Source organism: Trematomus bernacchii, unplaced genomic scaffold (genome assembly GCF_902827165.1).
Source record: "Trematomus bernacchii unplaced genomic scaffold, fTreBer1.1, whole genome shotgun sequence".
NCBI lineage: Eukaryota > Metazoa > Chordata > Actinopteri > Perciformes > Nototheniidae > Trematomus > Trematomus bernacchii.
Window position 1 is genome coordinate 10580965 of NW_022987698.1, and position 18758 is coordinate 10599722.

The 18758-nt window shown below is 40.3% G+C and overlaps 2 protein-coding genes across 3 annotated transcripts in view; both read left to right on the top strand.

The window, feature by feature from the left end:
* Positions 1-8110, top strand: part of LOC117489603 (transcriptional enhancer factor TEF-5-like) — a 34548-nt gene extending 26438 nt beyond the window's left edge. Inside the window, 10 exon segments of the mRNA XM_034139056.1 lie at positions 610-621; positions 1518-1643; positions 1754-1794; positions 1993-2049; positions 2438-2502; positions 2588-2724; positions 3099-3272; positions 3857-4000; positions 4105-4257; positions 5943-8110. Of these exon segments, the coding sequence (XP_033994947.1) occupies positions 610-621; positions 1518-1643; positions 1754-1794; positions 1993-2049; positions 2438-2502; positions 2588-2724; positions 3099-3272; positions 3857-4000; positions 4105-4257; positions 5943-6056 (1023 nt within the window). The 3' untranslated portion in view covers positions 6057-8110.
* Positions 8111-9033: 923 nt separating this feature from the next.
* smpd2b (sphingomyelin phosphodiesterase 2b) lies at positions 9034-18350 on the top strand. 2 transcript variants are annotated; one of them, XM_034139448.1, is made up of 12 exons: positions 9034-9270; positions 9831-9939; positions 11126-11241; positions 11332-11428; positions 11604-11680; positions 12178-12271; positions 12822-12911; positions 13005-13087; positions 13331-13463; positions 15106-15210; positions 15330-15507; positions 16808-17232. In XM_034139448.1, the coding sequence occupies exons 3-12, from the start codon at positions 11192-11194 to the stop codon at positions 17230-17232; spliced, it is 1332 nt and encodes a 443-aa protein (XP_033995339.1). In that variant the 5' UTR covers positions 9034-9270; positions 9831-9939; positions 11126-11191. The 2 variants fall into 2 exon arrangements, with proteins under 2 accessions (XP_033995339.1, XP_033995338.1); XM_034139447.1 differs by lacking the exon at positions 9831-9939 and having other exon boundaries at positions 16808-18350.
* Positions 18351-18758: the final 408 nt, after the last annotated feature.

Consider the following 18758-nt stretch of genomic DNA (forward strand, 5'->3'; position numbering starts at 1 on the left):
TTTTGTCCTGATCCATTTATATAAAAACCTGTCTGAAAATGAGCTGATCAGATTTTGGCCACTTTATGATGTCATAACGATTGTTTGGCTTGTGTAACCATTAGCCAATCACCAACCAAGGTAACCCCCACCCACCTGATCACCTGAATCTCCTCCTAGAGCACCATTGTGTTCTTTTTAACCAAATATCTCTCAGAGGGGCGTGGGGAGTGGCTCCTTATTTTCATCTAAAGTAACACACAGAGAATCAGCACTTTTGAAACAGGGCTGAAACAGAGGGGATTATGGGATGCTGCAATGATCTGTTTGGTATTTCAAGCCAAACACTTCAGAGACATGTTTTGTATATCTGAGACCTATAATATATTGATGAAAAACAGTATGGGGACCTTTGAAAGATGTGATAATTCCGTATTTAAGCCTTCTTCTAACACCTTAATTAGTACTGAACCAGGGCACATTTTAGATTTTACCCACCACTTTTCAGTTTAAAAACAGAAGAGGCAGACCAGGATTAAAAAACACATTTTATATCAACATAAACTAATTAATCTTAAAACATCATTTAGAACTGCTGAGTACTAATGGTTTCTCTCTTTTTTGATCCAGGCGATGAATTTGGTAAGTGGATCTGACTTGTGCAATATGCTTCCTTCCTCCCTTTGTTTGGCAGCACCAGTGCACTGTCCCCTTGCTGTGGCCCTCTGCTGGCATGGCGTCCCCCGCCCCGTTACTATCCTGTAATGAAACAATGCTTAGGAAACAGCCACGCTTTGAACACCATACTGCTGCCACCCCTCCTGATGTAGTGTAACCCCCCCAGCCTCTCCCAAAAAGCCAAATTCTTGCTTGCTTTGCATTAAGGTGTCTATTTGATTCGGGGGTCTCGCTTCTGAGGCATCTGTCCTTACATTGTAAAGTCACAGCTAAATTAGTGTGAGTGCATTATTTTGCAAACACGATAAAAAAGCAAGATAATTTAAAAAAAAAATAAAAGATTTGATATTTTTGTCAATTATGAAATACGTCTCATTCATCATGTTATATTTCTATATATTTTGTATATCACTGACATAGTACTGCTTTCATTGCAGAGCAGGAATTGAATTTGCTGATGGAACAATTTGTTAATGCAATACAAATACAAACCTGCATTTCATACAAATGCCCTCTCTTTACTCTAGTTTTCCTGTGGTGATCCTGGTAACACACTGACATTCAATTATTCTCTGACCTGAGATTAAATACCAATGCAGCTTTTTCTTCTTACCTTTGCTTCATTCTGTCAACTGCAATAAAAAGAAAATGTCTATTGGAATAATTAAAATAGCTGTTTTTATTGAGGCTCATTGTGAAACATAGTCAACATTCAAGTGTTGTTTTAATTATTTATCAAGCACATACAAATAAATACATGGTTGTGTTAGTCTATTCACTCCACTATACAGCAGTAGGTGGTGTTTAGGTTATACTGCCCTCTTGTGGCTGACTCATGTTATTCCTCTGTTTCACTACAGGATCAGGCGTCTAAAGACAAAGCCCTGCAGAACATGGCAGCACTGTCGTCTGCACAGATCGTCTCCCCGAGTATGATAAAGAATCACCTTCCGCCACTGCCTCCTGCCCCCTACGGGCCACCCAGAGTTAGCCCACCTCTTGTTCTCTTACACATATTTTTGTTTTGAATATCTGAGTAGAAACAACATTTATTCGTCTTACAAAAGCAAGTAACATTTATTTTCTTGCTCTGCAGTTCTGGTCTTCAATCCCAGGACAGCCTGGACCCTCTCAGGAGTAAGTAAGCCCCTCTGTTGACCCTGCAGGATGCTTGTGGGATTATATTTAGATCATGAGGAGAGAGATTGGTGCTATTGATGAGTAAAAAGTGCATTAAGAGTGACTGAGGCAGTGCAGGGTTAGGTATAGTAACCTAACCCTATAGCAGGTGGGTATTGCAGGGCATGTTTAACGGATCACTTTTTTGTACACCAGGCTGGTTCTAGATCTCAACCCGGGAAGGAATCATGGGCTTGGCCGCACCAGTCATTCGTAAGTTCCCCCTAGCCGAAGTCCCGCTGTGAGCACAAACCAGAACTAACTCTCCTTCATCACTGCACTGTACTGTATGTTTCCTGCACTGATGTAAACTGCCACCAGGCAAATTAACTGCTTCAAATTCAATTGAGAAGAAAGAAATGGGGGATGCAAATGCACAATTAATTTATGCTATTTTGCATCATTAAGAAGCAATGAAGGAGGTGGACTTACGCCTAGCTGGTGCAACAACACAAGCTCATATTTTGACACTAACAGATTTTCACAATAAAATGCTTTTATCAGAAATACAAATATAGAATGACCAAAGTGCCGTTAACATCTGCTACTGATTGTCTGTTGTGGAAGTCATTGTCTCACTGAAAGATGTGTTTTGTTTCAGTATCAAATCTTTTGCACAGCCCCCATACCCAAGCCTATCAGGTCCTGTACAGCAATCCATACCAAGTAAGTATGAGGGAACAATCTGCGAGAATAAAACAAATGTAACCAAAATATACTTGTTTTTAAATGTTTGTGTGTGTGCCTCTAGGTTATGAGGCCCTGGCGCCCCCCCTTCCTCCGTCTGCTACTGCAGTGCCGGTGTGGCAGGACCGGACCATCGCCTCCTCAAAGCTGCGGATGCTGGAGTATTTAGCCTTCATGGAGGTCCAGAGAGACCCAGAAAACGTGAGTGAAAATGCACAATAAGGCTTCCCGCATACAAAAATAGATAGATAACAGCACAGGGATGGGGGGCCAGGGGAAGTTTTTTTTCTTCCCATAGGCACAGAGCTTAGTTAACAGAAGAATGTCATGAACGTGTTTGTTGCTCCTGATCCTAATGAAATAGTTAGAATGTTTTTTACAAGTCAATGTTAATGTTGAAAAACGATCTTGTACTACAACAAAAAGGTAAAAAAAAAAAACAGGATATTAGTACAACCTAATACTCTCCTCTTTCCTTTTCCTCAAAAGTTAGCAGATTATCATATGTAGTTCTGCAGCTGATGTTCCTAAGGTTAACCCCGCCCTCTCGTCCCTCCTGTCTCTGTCCACTGCAGTACAGCAAACACTTGTTTGTCCACATTGGACAGACTAACCCCTCCTACAGCGACCCGCTCCTCGAGGCTGTGGACATCCGGCAGATATACGACAAGTTCCCTGAGAAGAAGGGCGGGCTCAAAGATCTTTATGAGAAAGGCCCTCAGAACGCTTTCTTCCTAGTTAAATTCTGGGTGAGTTTTAGAAGATCATCGACCAGTTATTCATTGCTTTGTGCATTTGTCTTTCTTTGTCTGTTTTATGCTTATTGTCAAAATATGGAAAAGTGTGAAATGTATTTATGTACAACTTTTTAGTGCAAACCAATAGAGCAACCATATTTAAAAATACAAAACTGACTATGTAAATTATTTTTAAATAATTGCAAATGTAATTACATTTTTCTGACAAAAAGCCCATAACATGTCAATGTTTTGTTCTATCAGTGACTGGATTGTGTACTGAGAGGCCTACAACACAATTTTCAAACTCGCCTATTTAAATATCTTGGCAGACATGTTTCAACATACAAGTGGTAGCAAACTACAGCTTATGCAAACCATTTCCTTTTCTTATGAAACAACAGTGTTTTTATAAATAGATTGGTTAACTGCATTGTCTCTGCACACTTTATGTTGTCCACAAATATCTAGTCTCAAGAAGTTTGTCGAAAAACTTGAAAATACCCTAAAATCATTGTGCAACCCCAGGATACGACGACATTTGAGTTACATCCAAGTATGTGATGATCATAACCAATCTGAACAAATGATTGCAGGCGGACCTGAACAGCAGCGGCATGCAGGACGGCCCTGGCTCTTTCTATGGTGTCAGCAGCCAGTACAGCAGCCTGGAGAACATGACCATCACCGTTTCAACCAAAGTCTGCTCGTTCGGCAAGCAGGTTGTGGAGAAAGTAGAGGTAAGAGCGTGCACTGGTTCTGTATTCTCTTCTCAAACAACGCATATACAGCCAGCCGCTCATCTTTCATTTACTACTTGTTTGTTTATAATTGTGTGTTTCAGACAGAGTACGCCCGCCTGGAGGGAGGAAGGTGTGTTTACAGGATCCATCGTTCTCCTATGTGCGAGTACATGATCAACTTTATCCACAAACTCAAACACTTGCCTGAAAAATACATGATGAATAGTGTTCTCGAAAACTTCACTATCCTACAGGTAACACACGTTTAAATTGAGATTGTTGAAGGAGGAAGGACATGTTGGGAAATGTATTTAATATTATTTTACTTTAACCCTCCTGTTGTCTTCGGGTAAAATCTGACCGATTTACTACTTTCATCAATCATAACTGTTTTGTTTTACATTCGATTGCATTAAGGCTTTATGATATCCTTCACAGTAGACATTTGAACATATCAAATAGCTGATCACCACTTTCATTGAATTTTGGATGATTTAGTCAACTTTGTAACACCCATGGTGTTCCCGGTCAAAAATGACCGCCATAAAGAAAAGGAATTTGTAACCATCCGGATCAGATAAAACACACACACACACACCCACACACACACAAACACATACTCTAGATGTGTCCCCCCCCTTATGTGCCCAATCCCCCCATGTGAATCACACCCGGCACACACAAACACACACAAACAAACACACACACACACACACACACACACACACACACATACAGAGAACAATTTGACACATTTCCCGCTCCTATGTGCCCATCCCCCCACATGGATCACACCTGGCACACGCAATACATGTTCAGTGTCTATTCTTTGTATATTTACTGCAGTTTTTCATGTATACCAGTAGTCTGATACAATATTTAGAGTTCGAAAGGGTGTTAAATGAAATTTGGTGATGATTAATGGTTTTTGTGTTAATGTAATATTAACAGGACCGGTCAAATTTGACCGCGAACACCAAAGTAAGGGGGGGAAAACGAAGACAATAGAAGGGTTAAGAAGTTTAGATAAAATGATAGATACCACTCTCATGTCTGTATGGTCAATTTTGTGATAGGAAATTATTCATACGTCCCTTAGTTTTACTTTAAATCCTCTCAGCTTTTACCTACCCTCTCACTCCTCTTGGACTTTTACAATGTCTCTGTGTGATAAGGCAGGCCCTTTCTTTACTCACTGGCTTTCAGCTGTGGTGTGTCTTAGCTATAGGACCAGAGTTAACGAAGAGGGTCAGAGATCAGGAAAGACACATTGGAGTCAATCAATAAGGTTGATGACTCCTTGGGGACAGTTTGAACTCAGTTAATACAATGTTGATAGGCATATGTCTTAACTTCAATGTTGTTTGGGCAGAGGCTGTCTTAGCTAATTCTACCACCTTAACTTGGAACACATCTTCAGTGTCGGACATCAATTCGAAGCCCTTCAGTGTATTTCATGTGTTTCCAGTGTTTTGGTCCAAAAATCTCATCATAATATGAAGCTATAGTCAGCATCTTCTTAGCCTAGCTTAGCACAAAGACTGGAAACAGGAGGAAACGTACAGTTAGCTATATGATCACTTAAACGTTCATAATAAACAAATTAGATACATCTGTTTACTATTTGGCTTTAGATGTGTGTTTAGACGATTGTGTGACCTAAAAACAGTGCCAGGCTAGTTTTCTTTCTTCCTTTTGTCAGCCTTTACACTAGCTACGCTAAGCTAAGCTAAACTCATCCGCTGCTGGCTGTAGCTTCACATTTGAGGTACAGGTGTGAGAGAGGCACCATGAATCTTCAATTCTCTCCAAGAAAGCCAACCTTTGCCTTTTTCCCAAAACTGTTATTTTTACAAAATAAAGAAACAATCACATTATATTTAACTTCAGTATTTCTAAACAGGCTGCTTCATTTGACATTTTTCCTTTTGCCCTTCAGGTGGTGACGAACCGTGACACCCAGGAGACCTTGCTCTGTATAGCGTTTGTTTTTGAGGTTTCCACGAGTGAACACGGAGCTCAGTATCACGTCTACAGACTTGTTAAAGACTAACAGCTCTTCAGGGAGGTTCTGGAAAAGCCAGACAAAAGCGTGAAACAATCTCTCTTTGACCAGCTCAACCATCCAGGAAAAACAAACATTCAAACATTGCTAGACCGAACTAACATGGACACATTTATTGCTTTAAAGGTGTTCGCAAGGAAAAAAAAGAGTGAATCTCAACGTGCCAACACACAAAGAAATGTTGAAGAATAACGGATTTTTCGAACATCCAGCTATTTTCCATGTGTTTAAACATGCTTTAGATCAAGTGGGTCACTTTTGCAAAGGTAATTGATGGAGCTTGAAATGTTAATTGAGGGAACGAGAATGTGTTTAGGGTTGAAAAGACCTGTTTTAGTATGCAAGGGGATCACACTCTGAGCAGTAAGAGAAGTGTATATAAGATTGAAGAAGTAGAGAGACAACAGGACCACGGAAGGGGAAAACCAGAGCCAAGTGGTGTTGTTACAGTAGGTTTGTAAGAAAAGCAAGTGCCTTTTCTCCAAAGATTTTATCATTGCCTGCCACTTTGGATTGCCTTTTTTTACTACCTCTTGTTTTTAAACAAACAGAAAAATAGTCAGACTGGTGTATTTTGTCCAAAAAAATTGGAAAGAAACCTCTTAGATTGACATCTTTTGAGCAGGTTTTTATATTTGGGCACACAGAGGAATGGGATAGGAGTACTAATTTTCATAGCCTATTGTTTTTACAAAAGATCGTCCCAAGTTTTACAGTCCACATGTATAGGGAGAAGGTTTTTGTGTAACCGTACTATTTAGTTTCTGCTTTTTTTAAATGTTTTATTACACAGTTTTAAAAATCAGGTCTTACAAGCATCTTTCTATTACTGACTTTTGACACTAGGGATGCCTTGTACCATTGCCAGACATAAAGCCAGGGCTTTGCCATCCTTACAAGATCCCCTGTTATTTCTCTCTGTTTGAAGACGTGTGCTTGGTTGCACTTAAAAGATCAAGAAGGGGTGGTGAAGCAACAGCAGTGCTTATTTTCTGCCTTGAGTTATGTAGCCTAATTGAAAAATCATTTGTTTCTGTACTGTGAGTCAGTGGATGCTAAAGGAATATGTGTTACATAGGAGTATTTTTTGGAGGGGGATTTCTGTTCATATTTGTGATCAAGTAACTCAGCACAGAGACCATGGTTTAAGTGGAGAGAAGTTAATCACTGTTTCTTTTGTTTAAAAAAGACATTGTATGCTGTGAAGCTGGTTCATTTGCTTCACTGTTCTCCGCTGTAATGTGTGGAGAAGCTGCATCTGTTGATAAAAGTTCAGTTTTGATATTTAAGACAATTCTTTTTTACAAACCCAAAATAACTGTCTTGAATGAGGGCTATTGTCTCTGTGCTGTGTAGTATGACGATTGATTGTTATTTATAGGGTTGGAAAATAAATAGTGGGAGGGCAGGGTGGGGAACTGGAGGTGTATTGATCATTTTCCACTGTGATGGAGATATTTAAAGTATTGCAGGCCCCCGTATTAGAGACAAGAGAACTGTCTCTTCATGGATCCTGCTAGACAAGTGTCTACTCTGTGTGGTTCACTGGACAATTGTGCTATAAAGAGTTCAAATTTAAGATATTGTATGGCGGAAAAGTTGCACCTGGCTTTGAATGTCATATTTCACAAGCTAGATTCAATAACACTTCTACTTTAGCAGGTCTCTCAATTTATCTTTTATACAGACATTTTTCGCCATTATCAATATTAATGTTTCGTTTTGATTCTGTTGTCTTTTGACTTTCAGTGTTTGCCATATGCTTCACTGAAAATAATGTGTGATTGTGCTGATATTGATAATTAATAATGAGATATCTAATGTATCATATTCTGAATGGTGTGGGCAGTTTTTCTGTTTTTGTTTTTTTTGGTTTAAGGTGGTTTACTGTTGTCTTTGTTACCATTGTGCATTGCAATTTTATACTTCAAAGTAGAGTTTGGACTATGTAATCAAACAAATGTATCTAACAATAAAAGACGCATGGTGCCTTTGGGGCCATTTCCCCCCCAGAAAACGTATTAAAAGATGTTTGTAAATTAGTTTTGTCCATGACAGTTCATTTTATTTTATTATCGCACACACCTATGAAACTAAATGTCGTGTATATGAGCTCGCTCAAGGTCAGATTCTACCAATTTTAATGAAAGAAAGGTGTAGCTTAGCATTTATTTCACAGTTTTCAATTGGGTCTTGTTGCACCAAATTCTGTGACCAATCAGATTTTGTGACCGGTATTGCCAATACAAAAGCTTGTATCTTATGTTAAGCCTAGCATTATAAAATCTGACAGGTGAGGGAATTTGGTATATTGGACGGACGGTAGCCTATATTGAAATCAGAATAGAGCATAACCTTCAATATTTGATAGTATGAAGGAATATAGCACAACCGAATAATATATACTATCATTATGCTATTAATAAGGTCATACAACATTTGGTTCAGTAAATACTATAAATAAACATGGAGGTGTTACCTTTCTTCTATTAGCCTACTTTTAACTTCACTACATTTTGAGGGTGAACTTTGCTAGTTTTTATTAACTATTTTTAACAAGGACCACTTTACTGCCTACTGCATGTTTTACTTTTGGAACTTTAAGTTAATTTTGCTGATAATACTTTTATACTTTTCGGGCTTTGAATTAAGGACTTTTACTTGCATGCACCAAGCTTTTCACTGACAGAACGTCACCTCCAACCGGAAACGTTTCTTAAATTAGCTTAAAATAAAACCAGATGTTGGTGAATCACTCCAATGAAAATGTTGCGGAAATAAATTGTTATTCGTTTAAATTCGAACCATTGTTTCCAATACATTCATCTGAGTTACTATTCGTGTATACGTGTGTGCTCATCGTTGTTCAATCGGTGAAATACGGACACTGATCAAGTTCCTGTTTTATTTTGAAGGAAGGTCACAACCGGAAATAACTGCATAATGATTTATATACCAGCTGACTTAACAGTGGTAGGAGGGCACGTAGCAATGCAATTGGCCAAACACTGCTAAATTAGTGTGTGTTATAGGAGATGCTCACCAACCAACCATGGTGATATTATTTATGTAAGATTTCACAAATAGTTTTCTAACTAGCACGCAAACAGGAAGGGTTTTGGGTCGACAGCCAAAACACACATTTCGGCACGAAGGGACAAACGGTCCCCTTAACTTCAGCTGACGCCAACAGTTTCGTAAGGTGAGTTATATTAGCTTATCAATAAATAAAACATGTTGGTAACAAGCAATGAGAAACTGGAGCCGTCCACAGTACCTGTACTAAAGTACGTCAATGGCTAGCTAGAGTTGTTAACGTGTTTATACCATAGACTGTATATATAAAGGTTTATACTGCTTAACGATACGTCAACGTTACCTGTAACGTAGGTGATTAACAGTGGTCTCTTAACAGTTGACGTTACCTGATAATGAGGGTGACTGTAAGGCTTTCATCAAAGTATCCACTAACAAAGAGTTGGCTAGTAAGTGTAGCATTTGCGTTAGCCAAAACTTTATCCACTTTCCCTGCTAAATCCCTGTACTTTACCTGACCCAATTAAAATACAGGCTTCACAAGACTGTAACTGTGTCTTAAAGACTCTCTTGCTTCTTTAATGCAAGTTTGACAAGTCTTAGGTTTTTGAACTCGACCTGGTCTAATGTATATGGATATCCAAGTGACATGCATGCTATTAAAGTGACATTAGACCCAATGTACCAGTTTATTTGAGATGTAGTGTCATTATGTGTACCTCATAGGTTAAAGTCCAGTTCCAGTGCCACTCACTATTACCTGGCTACGGCATCCCCCATCTGCACACTCCTTTGTGAATACACATCCTTCACCAGATGCTTTGTTCAACTTAAGGTTAATGTTTAGCCTCAGGAATTGCTGGGAAATTGTGTATTTATTCTGTTTGCTCTCTCTGTGTTGAACAACCCATTCTCCCTCTGACACCAAAGCCCCTTGATGCCTCACTGCGTTGCTGCTTCCCCCTTATTTCTCCAGACTGAGCAGAGCCATGTCAGCACTGTTTATGGCTGGTGTATTGTTGCACTCCCAGGAGAGAGGAGTGAATGCAATCGCCTCTTTACTTTGTCTCTTTTTGAAAAGATCAACATTTCCCCGCTGCATGACACAGCAAGGCCTGTCAGGGTCAGCTCCGTGTAATACATTCTTAAAAAAACAAACATAATTGCCTATTTTCAGATCCAACTGACTATGCTTTTATGAATGCCATGTCATTATTTTAGTATTGTAAAATATAATTGTTTTCACAGTGTTTTTTTCAAGAGTAGCAAATCAGACTATGCTTAGTTTTCCAGTTAAATGTGAAAAATCTGCTGAATCATTAAAGCAATTAAAGGGCAATATATTGAACTAAAGTCACCCTGCGACCTGCTTAGTTTGCACTTCTTGTGCTTACTTTGCAGTTTGTAATGGTTATTTTAAAGTCTTTTACCACTATTTCCTTCTGAGACATGTGCCTGTGCTTTTTCAGTTCATAGTTTTTTAATTGAAATAATGTGTGCATTTGATGTATAAGTTCCAGTTATTAAAATGTAATATTGTTCTTCCTCGCCTGATTACTCCCATTTTAATACTGTAGATATATTTATTTATTGTAACTTTTTGTGCACCCAGACATGCCACCTAATGTGTCCAAGTAGGATTAGTAGTGATTCTCAAGCTTTTCAAATCGCAACCCCCAGAAAAATGCAGATTGTGTTATCAACCCCCCGCCATGCCTATGCTCATAAACTGTTAGCACAGATAGATGCACTATCCTTGCAAGTGGTTAAATGCTATTTGGTTTCTAAAAATGTTGGCATACGCTTGCTGTAAACCCCACAGCAAAGCACAAATTATATAAAAAATATAGGCGATTTAATATAAAAAGCATTTCCCATTCTAAATGATGTTTTCCTTCCCTCCAAAACCATCTACAAATTATGTTGTGACCCCTTTGGATGTCCCTTGAGAGCCACTACATTACATAACAAAAGTTGATCTTAAAACTTCTAACATAAATAATGTTTATATGTCACATCAGGAGCTGCCCAGGTCACCTGATCTGACCCCCCCATCATCACATCTACTGACCCCCCCCCAGGACAGCATGGCTAACACAGACTCAGTCAAAGTCCGGGTCCTCTCTCTGAATTGCTGGTCAGTGGCTGTGGTTTGTATTGATTCTTAATGCATTAGATTTGTTGTCTTGATGCATTAAGTAAACCACAATGTGTTGTTTTTTTCCAGGGGGATCCGCTACCTCAGCAAACAGTGTCCTCAGCGCTATGCAATGATTGGAGATATGTTGTGCAAGGAAGAGCACGATATCGTCTTACTGCAGGAGGTAAGTGGAGGCCATGCAAAGTCATCTGACCTTCATTAGCTCATGTCCTCAGTTGAATTTGGTGATATTAGCAATGAAAACAACCTTGATCTTCTTGTAAACTCCTATGAGCAATATAAATAATGCAAAGATGGCTAAATTTAACTTTTTAAGTGACAGATTGATTTTCTTCCAGGTGTGGAGTGAGAAAGACTATCTCTCCCTGAAAAAGAAACTCGCCTGTAGCCATCCTCACTCGCATTACTTCAAGAGGTACATTTTTACTATCATCCCAAGGTCGATGTGCATATCTTCTGAATCTGTTGACTCTCTTTTATTCTATCATTAAAAAGTCATGAGTAAGTGTTTTTTTTTTTTTTTTTTAAAGGCCTCAGAAGTGCCCATCTGTCAGAAAAATGTACTTGCATAGCATTGATCCAAAGACCCAATATGTATTGAAGCCTAGGCACAACCTAAAGGATTAGCTTTTGCAGCTTAATTCTTTTTGAACTCCATACCAAAGCACAAAAATGAGATTAATCCAAGGCCTTAGATTAGAAAATCCCCTCTGCAACTCAAAGAGAAATCTACTCTAGTTGATACGTTCTCACATCTACAGTACTACAGATAACACATTCGTAAGAAAAATGTAGATCTAAATGTAAACCAATGATCGGACTTTCTTTAATAATCACCTCCATTCTGCACCTGTAGTTAAGACTGGAATATATAACTTCTCATCATGTCCTGTTCTTCCTCTCTTTCTTCAGCGGAGTCATCGGCAGTGGACTGGCTATTTTCTCCATACACAGAATCCATGACACATTTCTGTTTCGCTACTCACTGAATGGTTATCCTTACATGGTAAGTCTGGAGAGCCTGAGACAGAGAACGTGTCTGTTCTGTATAATACAAAACACCAGTAAACATAATAATCTCATCATTTGTCAAATACAAAATTCATAACTTTATTCCTATAAACAACAGATGCACAAGTCATAAAATAAAAACATGCATTGTGCAATTGAATCTACTGTGTATGATATAGGCGATGATCCGCTGTCTGCATTCGTTTCTACTGAAGTTGGACCATTGTTTCAGACGCCTTGTGTGCCTATACAAAATATTAGGCATGTAACAGTAAACAATCTGTTTCCTGGCCTCAATATCTGATGTGTTGGTCCTTTTGATCTGAGGGGATTGGGTTTGAAAAGTCCTGGAATGTTATGTTTAACTTGGGCAGGTATCGAGCTAGCAAGTCTGCAAAAGAGTGGGGAGCAAGTCTCATATATGCCTTAAAGGAGATAAACTACCTTTTAACATATATTTAGCTAATATAAAGCTGAATTGACATTATTTGCAGTCTTTTCTTTTTCTCTTCTAACTTTTATTTTTGTATTTACCTTATATTTAGGCTCACCATGGAGACTGGTTTGGAGGTAAAGCTGTTGGGATGGCTGTCTTAAACATTGGCAGCCTGACTGCAAACGTCTATGTGACTCATGTAAGGTTTCCTAACATCAGTTCTCAACCCTAGCTTTATGTATTGTCTACAGTTATTGATCAATGTGCTGTTGTCCCTGTGTATTGATTGCAGCTGCATGCAGAGTATTGCAGAGACAAGGACTCTTATCTACCTCACAGAGTGGTCCAGGCCTGGGAGCTGCAGCAGTTCATCCGGTAGAGAGGCTTTGTTTGTTAAATCTGCGTAAAGAGACTGAGCCAGTATTTGTTTACTCTGGTGTAAATTTGCATATTATTCTCAGAACTTCCCCTGTTGTTTTTTCAAGTCACTGTAAAGCAACACTGCAGTCCCTGACAGTAGTGTTTAAACTGCAGTATTCCTAATCAGTTATTACTTATTGACACAGTTTTAACATCATTTGCGGGATTGGTTATAATGTATTTTTCTGTACCCATTAGTCACACCTCCGCTGGAGCAGATATGGTGATTCTGGGAGGGGACCTGAACATGCACCCCCAGGACCTCGGCAACAGACTCCTCAGGTCTTACACTGGACTCCAAGACGCTTATTTGGAGACTGCTAAATTTGATGTAGGTGGTGTCTGCTGATACAGTAATTAAGTGAAAACTCAGTTATAACATGGATCTTATTCTTGTAGTTTTGGCCATACTTTTACATTTATTTTACATGTCATATGGTTAATGATGAAATATGGGGCACAATGACAGTGGTAGACATCTTTACAACAGCACAGATGGCTAGCATTTAGACTTGTTTTAAAAAAACACCCCGCAAATGTTACGACAGTCTTTCAACTTTTGATGTGGATGTGAAGCAATGTGACACTAACGGGCCGTCTCCACAGCAGCGTTAAAAAAATCTTGAAACGCTTCTGCCCATTCACTTTGAATGGGGTGACGTCACTTTCCCTCACTTTTCGCCGAAATGCATTGTGGGCAGGCGAGCGGAGATTCTCAGGATTTTCAAGATTCAAAGTTGAACAATGTTCAACTTTTGAAGCTGAGGTGGAAGCGGCAGCCAATCAAATCCCGTGTACGCAAATCTGGCAGTTCAAGCTCTAGCCAATCAAACGGCGTGTATGCTGGGAGAGACATACCGCAGGTCATTTCCTCATATTCCAAAAAATGGAGGAGAAATTAGCGGTAGCGAATCAATCACCCGGTGCTTTATGACCAGACCTACCGGGATATAAACCGGAGGAGCCAGGCATGGAGGGAGGTGGCAGAGACAGTGGTATGTTTTCGCCTGTTTTGGGGAGTTTATATCCAGTTTACTTCGGGCTTTTTGGCTTCGTATGTCGCGGGCGGGAGATTCATGTGATTGGTTGATCGCAAAAAAATCCCCAAGCCTCAGATACGCCCACCTCCAAGATTTTCTTAACGCTGCTGTGGAGACGGTCCGTAAGAGTAGACCATAATCACCCAAGGCACTTGCACACACAACTTAACAAAGTACACATTGTCAAAGAGTAGTTCTGCAAAATTTTAAAGGTCCCATGTCATGCTTTTCTGGTTATTACCCGTCCCCTTGTGTGTTATGTAGCTTTTTCTGCATGTAAACGGTCTACAGAGTCACAAACCCTCAAAGTACACCCTGTAGCGAGTAAAACTTTAACAGCCGTTACGTTACGTCCGCGGAGCCGTTACGTTTGGATCAATCCGTGGACTTCCTCACACACACACACTCGGCAGGACGTTGCGAGGCTCGCTGCTGCGAGGAGCGGGACACTGTGAGCTGGCTCACTAGTGTGGGGTCGGCGAGACACCGCAGAACTCAGCCTCGGCACACACACAAACTCCCAGCCAGGCTGCGGGTGTGTGTGTGTATTTCGGGCTGGGTTTCGCTGTGTCTCGCTGTCTCGCAGGCGGCCACTGGGCTCACAGGGAGGGGGGGGCAGGAGCTCCAACAAGCCGTTTAGGACAGAGAGTGAGTACACGTACTATACAGAGATGCTGTATGAGAAACCAATGTGAGTTAGGAAAATTGCACAATATAAATCTATTCTAGTATACCTCAACAATGGAATTATGACCAGTAGAAATGGCCATGACATGGGACCTTTAAAGCTGTACCAAGCAGAGTCATTGTGGCTGCCAAAGATTGTCAAGAAGACTATAAAAACATGAAGAAGAAGACATTTAGTTTTTCTTTACTATGTGTATATACTTTATAAAATATTTTATAAACGTTAAAAATGCTTTTCTGTTGCAGGGATGCGAGGATGGTATGACCCTTATAGCCGACAATCCTTTTATCAATAAAAAGGAGCTTTGTCCCTTTGAAAAGGGAATTCGAATCGACTACATCCTGTTCAAGGTGGGTGAAAGCTTTCGGTATTTTTATCACCTCATGTCTTCAGCAAGATGTTTGAGTCAAAGGATTCATTTGTAATGTGTTTTAATTCCTAAAGCCCATTCCCTCTTTTTTATTCCCAGGGTTCTACCAAAACAGACATTTATTGTGATTACATGTCCACCACCAAAGGCTCCGTCCCAAACCATCCTTTCCCATACTCCGACCATGAGGCTCTGACTGCTGGACTGAGGCTGGAGACACACACTCAGACTGAGACACGAAGTGACAGGCAACCAAAGATTAAGGACTCTGCTGCAGGTATGTTTATAGCAGAATTAATGAAATTCAAAAAAATTAATATTTCTATGGCAAATGGTTTGCTTTCTTGTACACTACTTTGACAAGACAGGGTTGTATAATTCTATTCAAATCAAAGAAATGCACAGAGACACCTTGCAGTCACCTTTAATGTCAACACCTCATAGAGCAGATCTGACAGTGACAGAGCGTTAGACACTGGAAGACACAATCTTGTGTGTGAGAATTGACAAAGACATTTGCTGAGACACCGTAATGACACAGCTATGACCAACTAACTCTGAAGTTCTGTACCCTAAACATTTTTTACCAAATAGAAAGCTGATCATTCCATCAGCAAGAGATAACCAGTTACATTTCTTGCAGAGGCGCAGGCTTCTGAAGGCCTCGGTCAGATTAGGTTTACTCTGATAAATAACATGTTTAGTCCTGTCATTGTCTGAAGGAGAGAATGTTTACAATCTTGCTTTATGCATATTCAGAATTAACAAGGAGGACATCCACTAACATAGCTGATGAAGAGAGCCCCAGAATACAGGCCCAAGCTAATCTTGATACAAGAGACTGCTGTCTGTACAGACCAGAGGTCGCGTTAACCGAATATTTTCCGTCTATGACGGATTTCTTTTAACAATGACGGAAAAATCTGAAAGCAGTCTGTCATTTTGACAGATTAGAACAAACTCGGAACAGCGCCAAAGTTTCCCCGCAGCGAGGCTCTGGTGTTATGCCGTGTTATGCATGCCCTCCAAAAAGGAAATGATACCGTTTCCAAACCTAACTTTGCCGTACAAATCATTGAAATGTCTGTGAGTTTTGGCTTTACGCTGTGTGCGCTCCCGCGAGGTGCAGTGGGCATGTATAACACGGCGCACCCCCCCTTTGTGTAAAGGCCGACGGGTAATTCTGGATTTTGATGGAAATTTTACGATGGTACAGACAGATAAATACCTCTGAACTGAGGCCAGGACATAAGTGGAGAATTATTAGATGAAGCGAACAGTTAAACAATTCGCTTTCAATATCATAGGGATATACTTCTACCATTTTGGAGCCAAGCCACCTCTGTGACCCGTAGTAGTGCCAGAACTGCTCCGAAGCCTCCTGTCTGTAGCTCTTTGACATGCTGTGAATTACTTGAAGTTACAGTAGATTTGCCCACAAGTGATCTAATATTTGAAAATTATGCACAGCCTTTTTCTGCTTCACTGTTCAACTGGTATTAAACACACAGATTAAATTGTGTTGATGTCAACTGTTGCAAAAGTTGAATTGCCTCTTCTGTCCGTCCTGTCTTCAGGGAAGCTGGCTGTGTTAGTGGACATTGTGACAGAGGCGCGCACTGAAGTCAAAGTGGGCCTGCATTGCGCTGAGAGGATGCGCTACACGGCAACGCGCACCGGAGTGATGGGGTTGGCTCTGCTGGTCCTGGAGCTGGCCATCGCTGCGGTGCCCTGGTTGGCCCTGGGGAAAGAACAGCCTTTCCCTCGTACCTCCTTCTACCTGCTGGCTGCTCTGTGCTTCGCCATCCTGCTGACCACCTTCCTGCTGTACATCTTCTACACCATGGAGCTGAAGGCTCTGCAGGGGGCTGAAGACCAGATGAGGCTGGCTGTGGGGAGTCTGCAGGAGAAGCTCAGGGGCTTTCCTCTGGCTCAGCCCCACAACGCCCCGCGGAGGCCCCCAGAGGGTCATGAGCCCAGTGCATTGGCCCCGGAGGAATAAAAGAGGAGCTGACTGCGGTCAAAGTGGGCTCTGTGAGAGGAGCCTTTGAAGTGAGCTTTAAGATGAATGTTGGAGAAAGTCCTATGAATGTGTTTTATGCTCTTAAGATTTAGATTTGTATTGCAGAATGCAAACGTTTTTGAAGGACTTTTCTGAAAGTAGTGCAGGACACATGCTTTTTATACTTTTTATATACTCGTCTTCACCCCTAGATTTCCCTCTTCAGCTAAACAAACACTTCCCGTTACATAACATGACACTTCTGTGCTACTGCTGTTCTTAACGCTCATAACTGTGACCATTTGTGTTTCTTAAGCCGCTTGTCCGACTTGCATTCCACCAACCAGTAGTTTCAGCGGGACCAGATGTTTCTGTTTTTGTTTTCATGCTTCCCTTTTGTGATCTGGACACAATCATAGTGGGTCCAGACTGTTTGCTGATGTACTTACAGAGAGAAACCCTGTGCACTCCACTGCACGAAGACACAGACACTCCTAATGTTGAAGGTTTACATTTAGGTCAGTACCTTTTTATTTTTACCAGATTGTTTAGAACTTCCATAAGCACTTATATGAAAACTCATGCGCCAGTGAATACTTGTATTTTTAGTATTGTAAGATCTGCATGTCTCATGTTTACTGTATTGCACAGTAAAGTATTTTAATGTTAGAGACCATCTACACTCCTATTTCCCAAAGTATCGCATTGATAATGCACTGTATGTTTGTGTGTGTGTATATATATACTTTCAAACTTGATCTAATTGGATCACATTAATTACTTTTTAAAAGAAACATCATGTACTGTAGAGAACTATGAATGCTTAATATATCATTAGTGTGCAGTGCACTTAGCTGTCTAACCAGATAAACTACTTCCTGTTATGTGAAAGTACTTAATGATCCATGCTGTTGTAAAACAGTGTTAAGACTCGGCTGAAACCTAACCATGACCGTATTGATAATGTTAACAGTATTCTTACACTCAGTGTTGGAAAAGCACAAGTAGTTCTTAATCTCATAAAGGTAATAACATGTAAAATAAAACATGAAGTTCATTCCAATTGAAAATTGTGATGGGCATGATTATGAAAGCAATAATAAAAACTATAAATCGACCCTTCCTGACTGCTGAGGCTCTGGATGAATGGGAATGGCAGTGCATGATGGGTTCTTCACATTCACCACTAGAGGGCATTACAACTTCACGCTAACGGATGGGAGCATTCACCCCACTGACTCTTCATCAGCAGTTGCAAAGATCTCGGAGCATGTGGGATGACAGCCAGATTTACCATTATAGCAACTCGCACTAAAGAAAAGGCACCCATGGGTGTGGTACACTTAACATGTTTCATTTTTTTCCCACAGCAAATCACAAATGCTTTAACTGACACCATGTTAAAACCATAGACTGGTTAAAACCTAAACCATCATATTTAGTGCCATTACCTGAAATAAAACAGAAACAGCAATATGTAGGAGGAGCATGCATTTCACACTGAAAAATACAGAACACGCATGCTT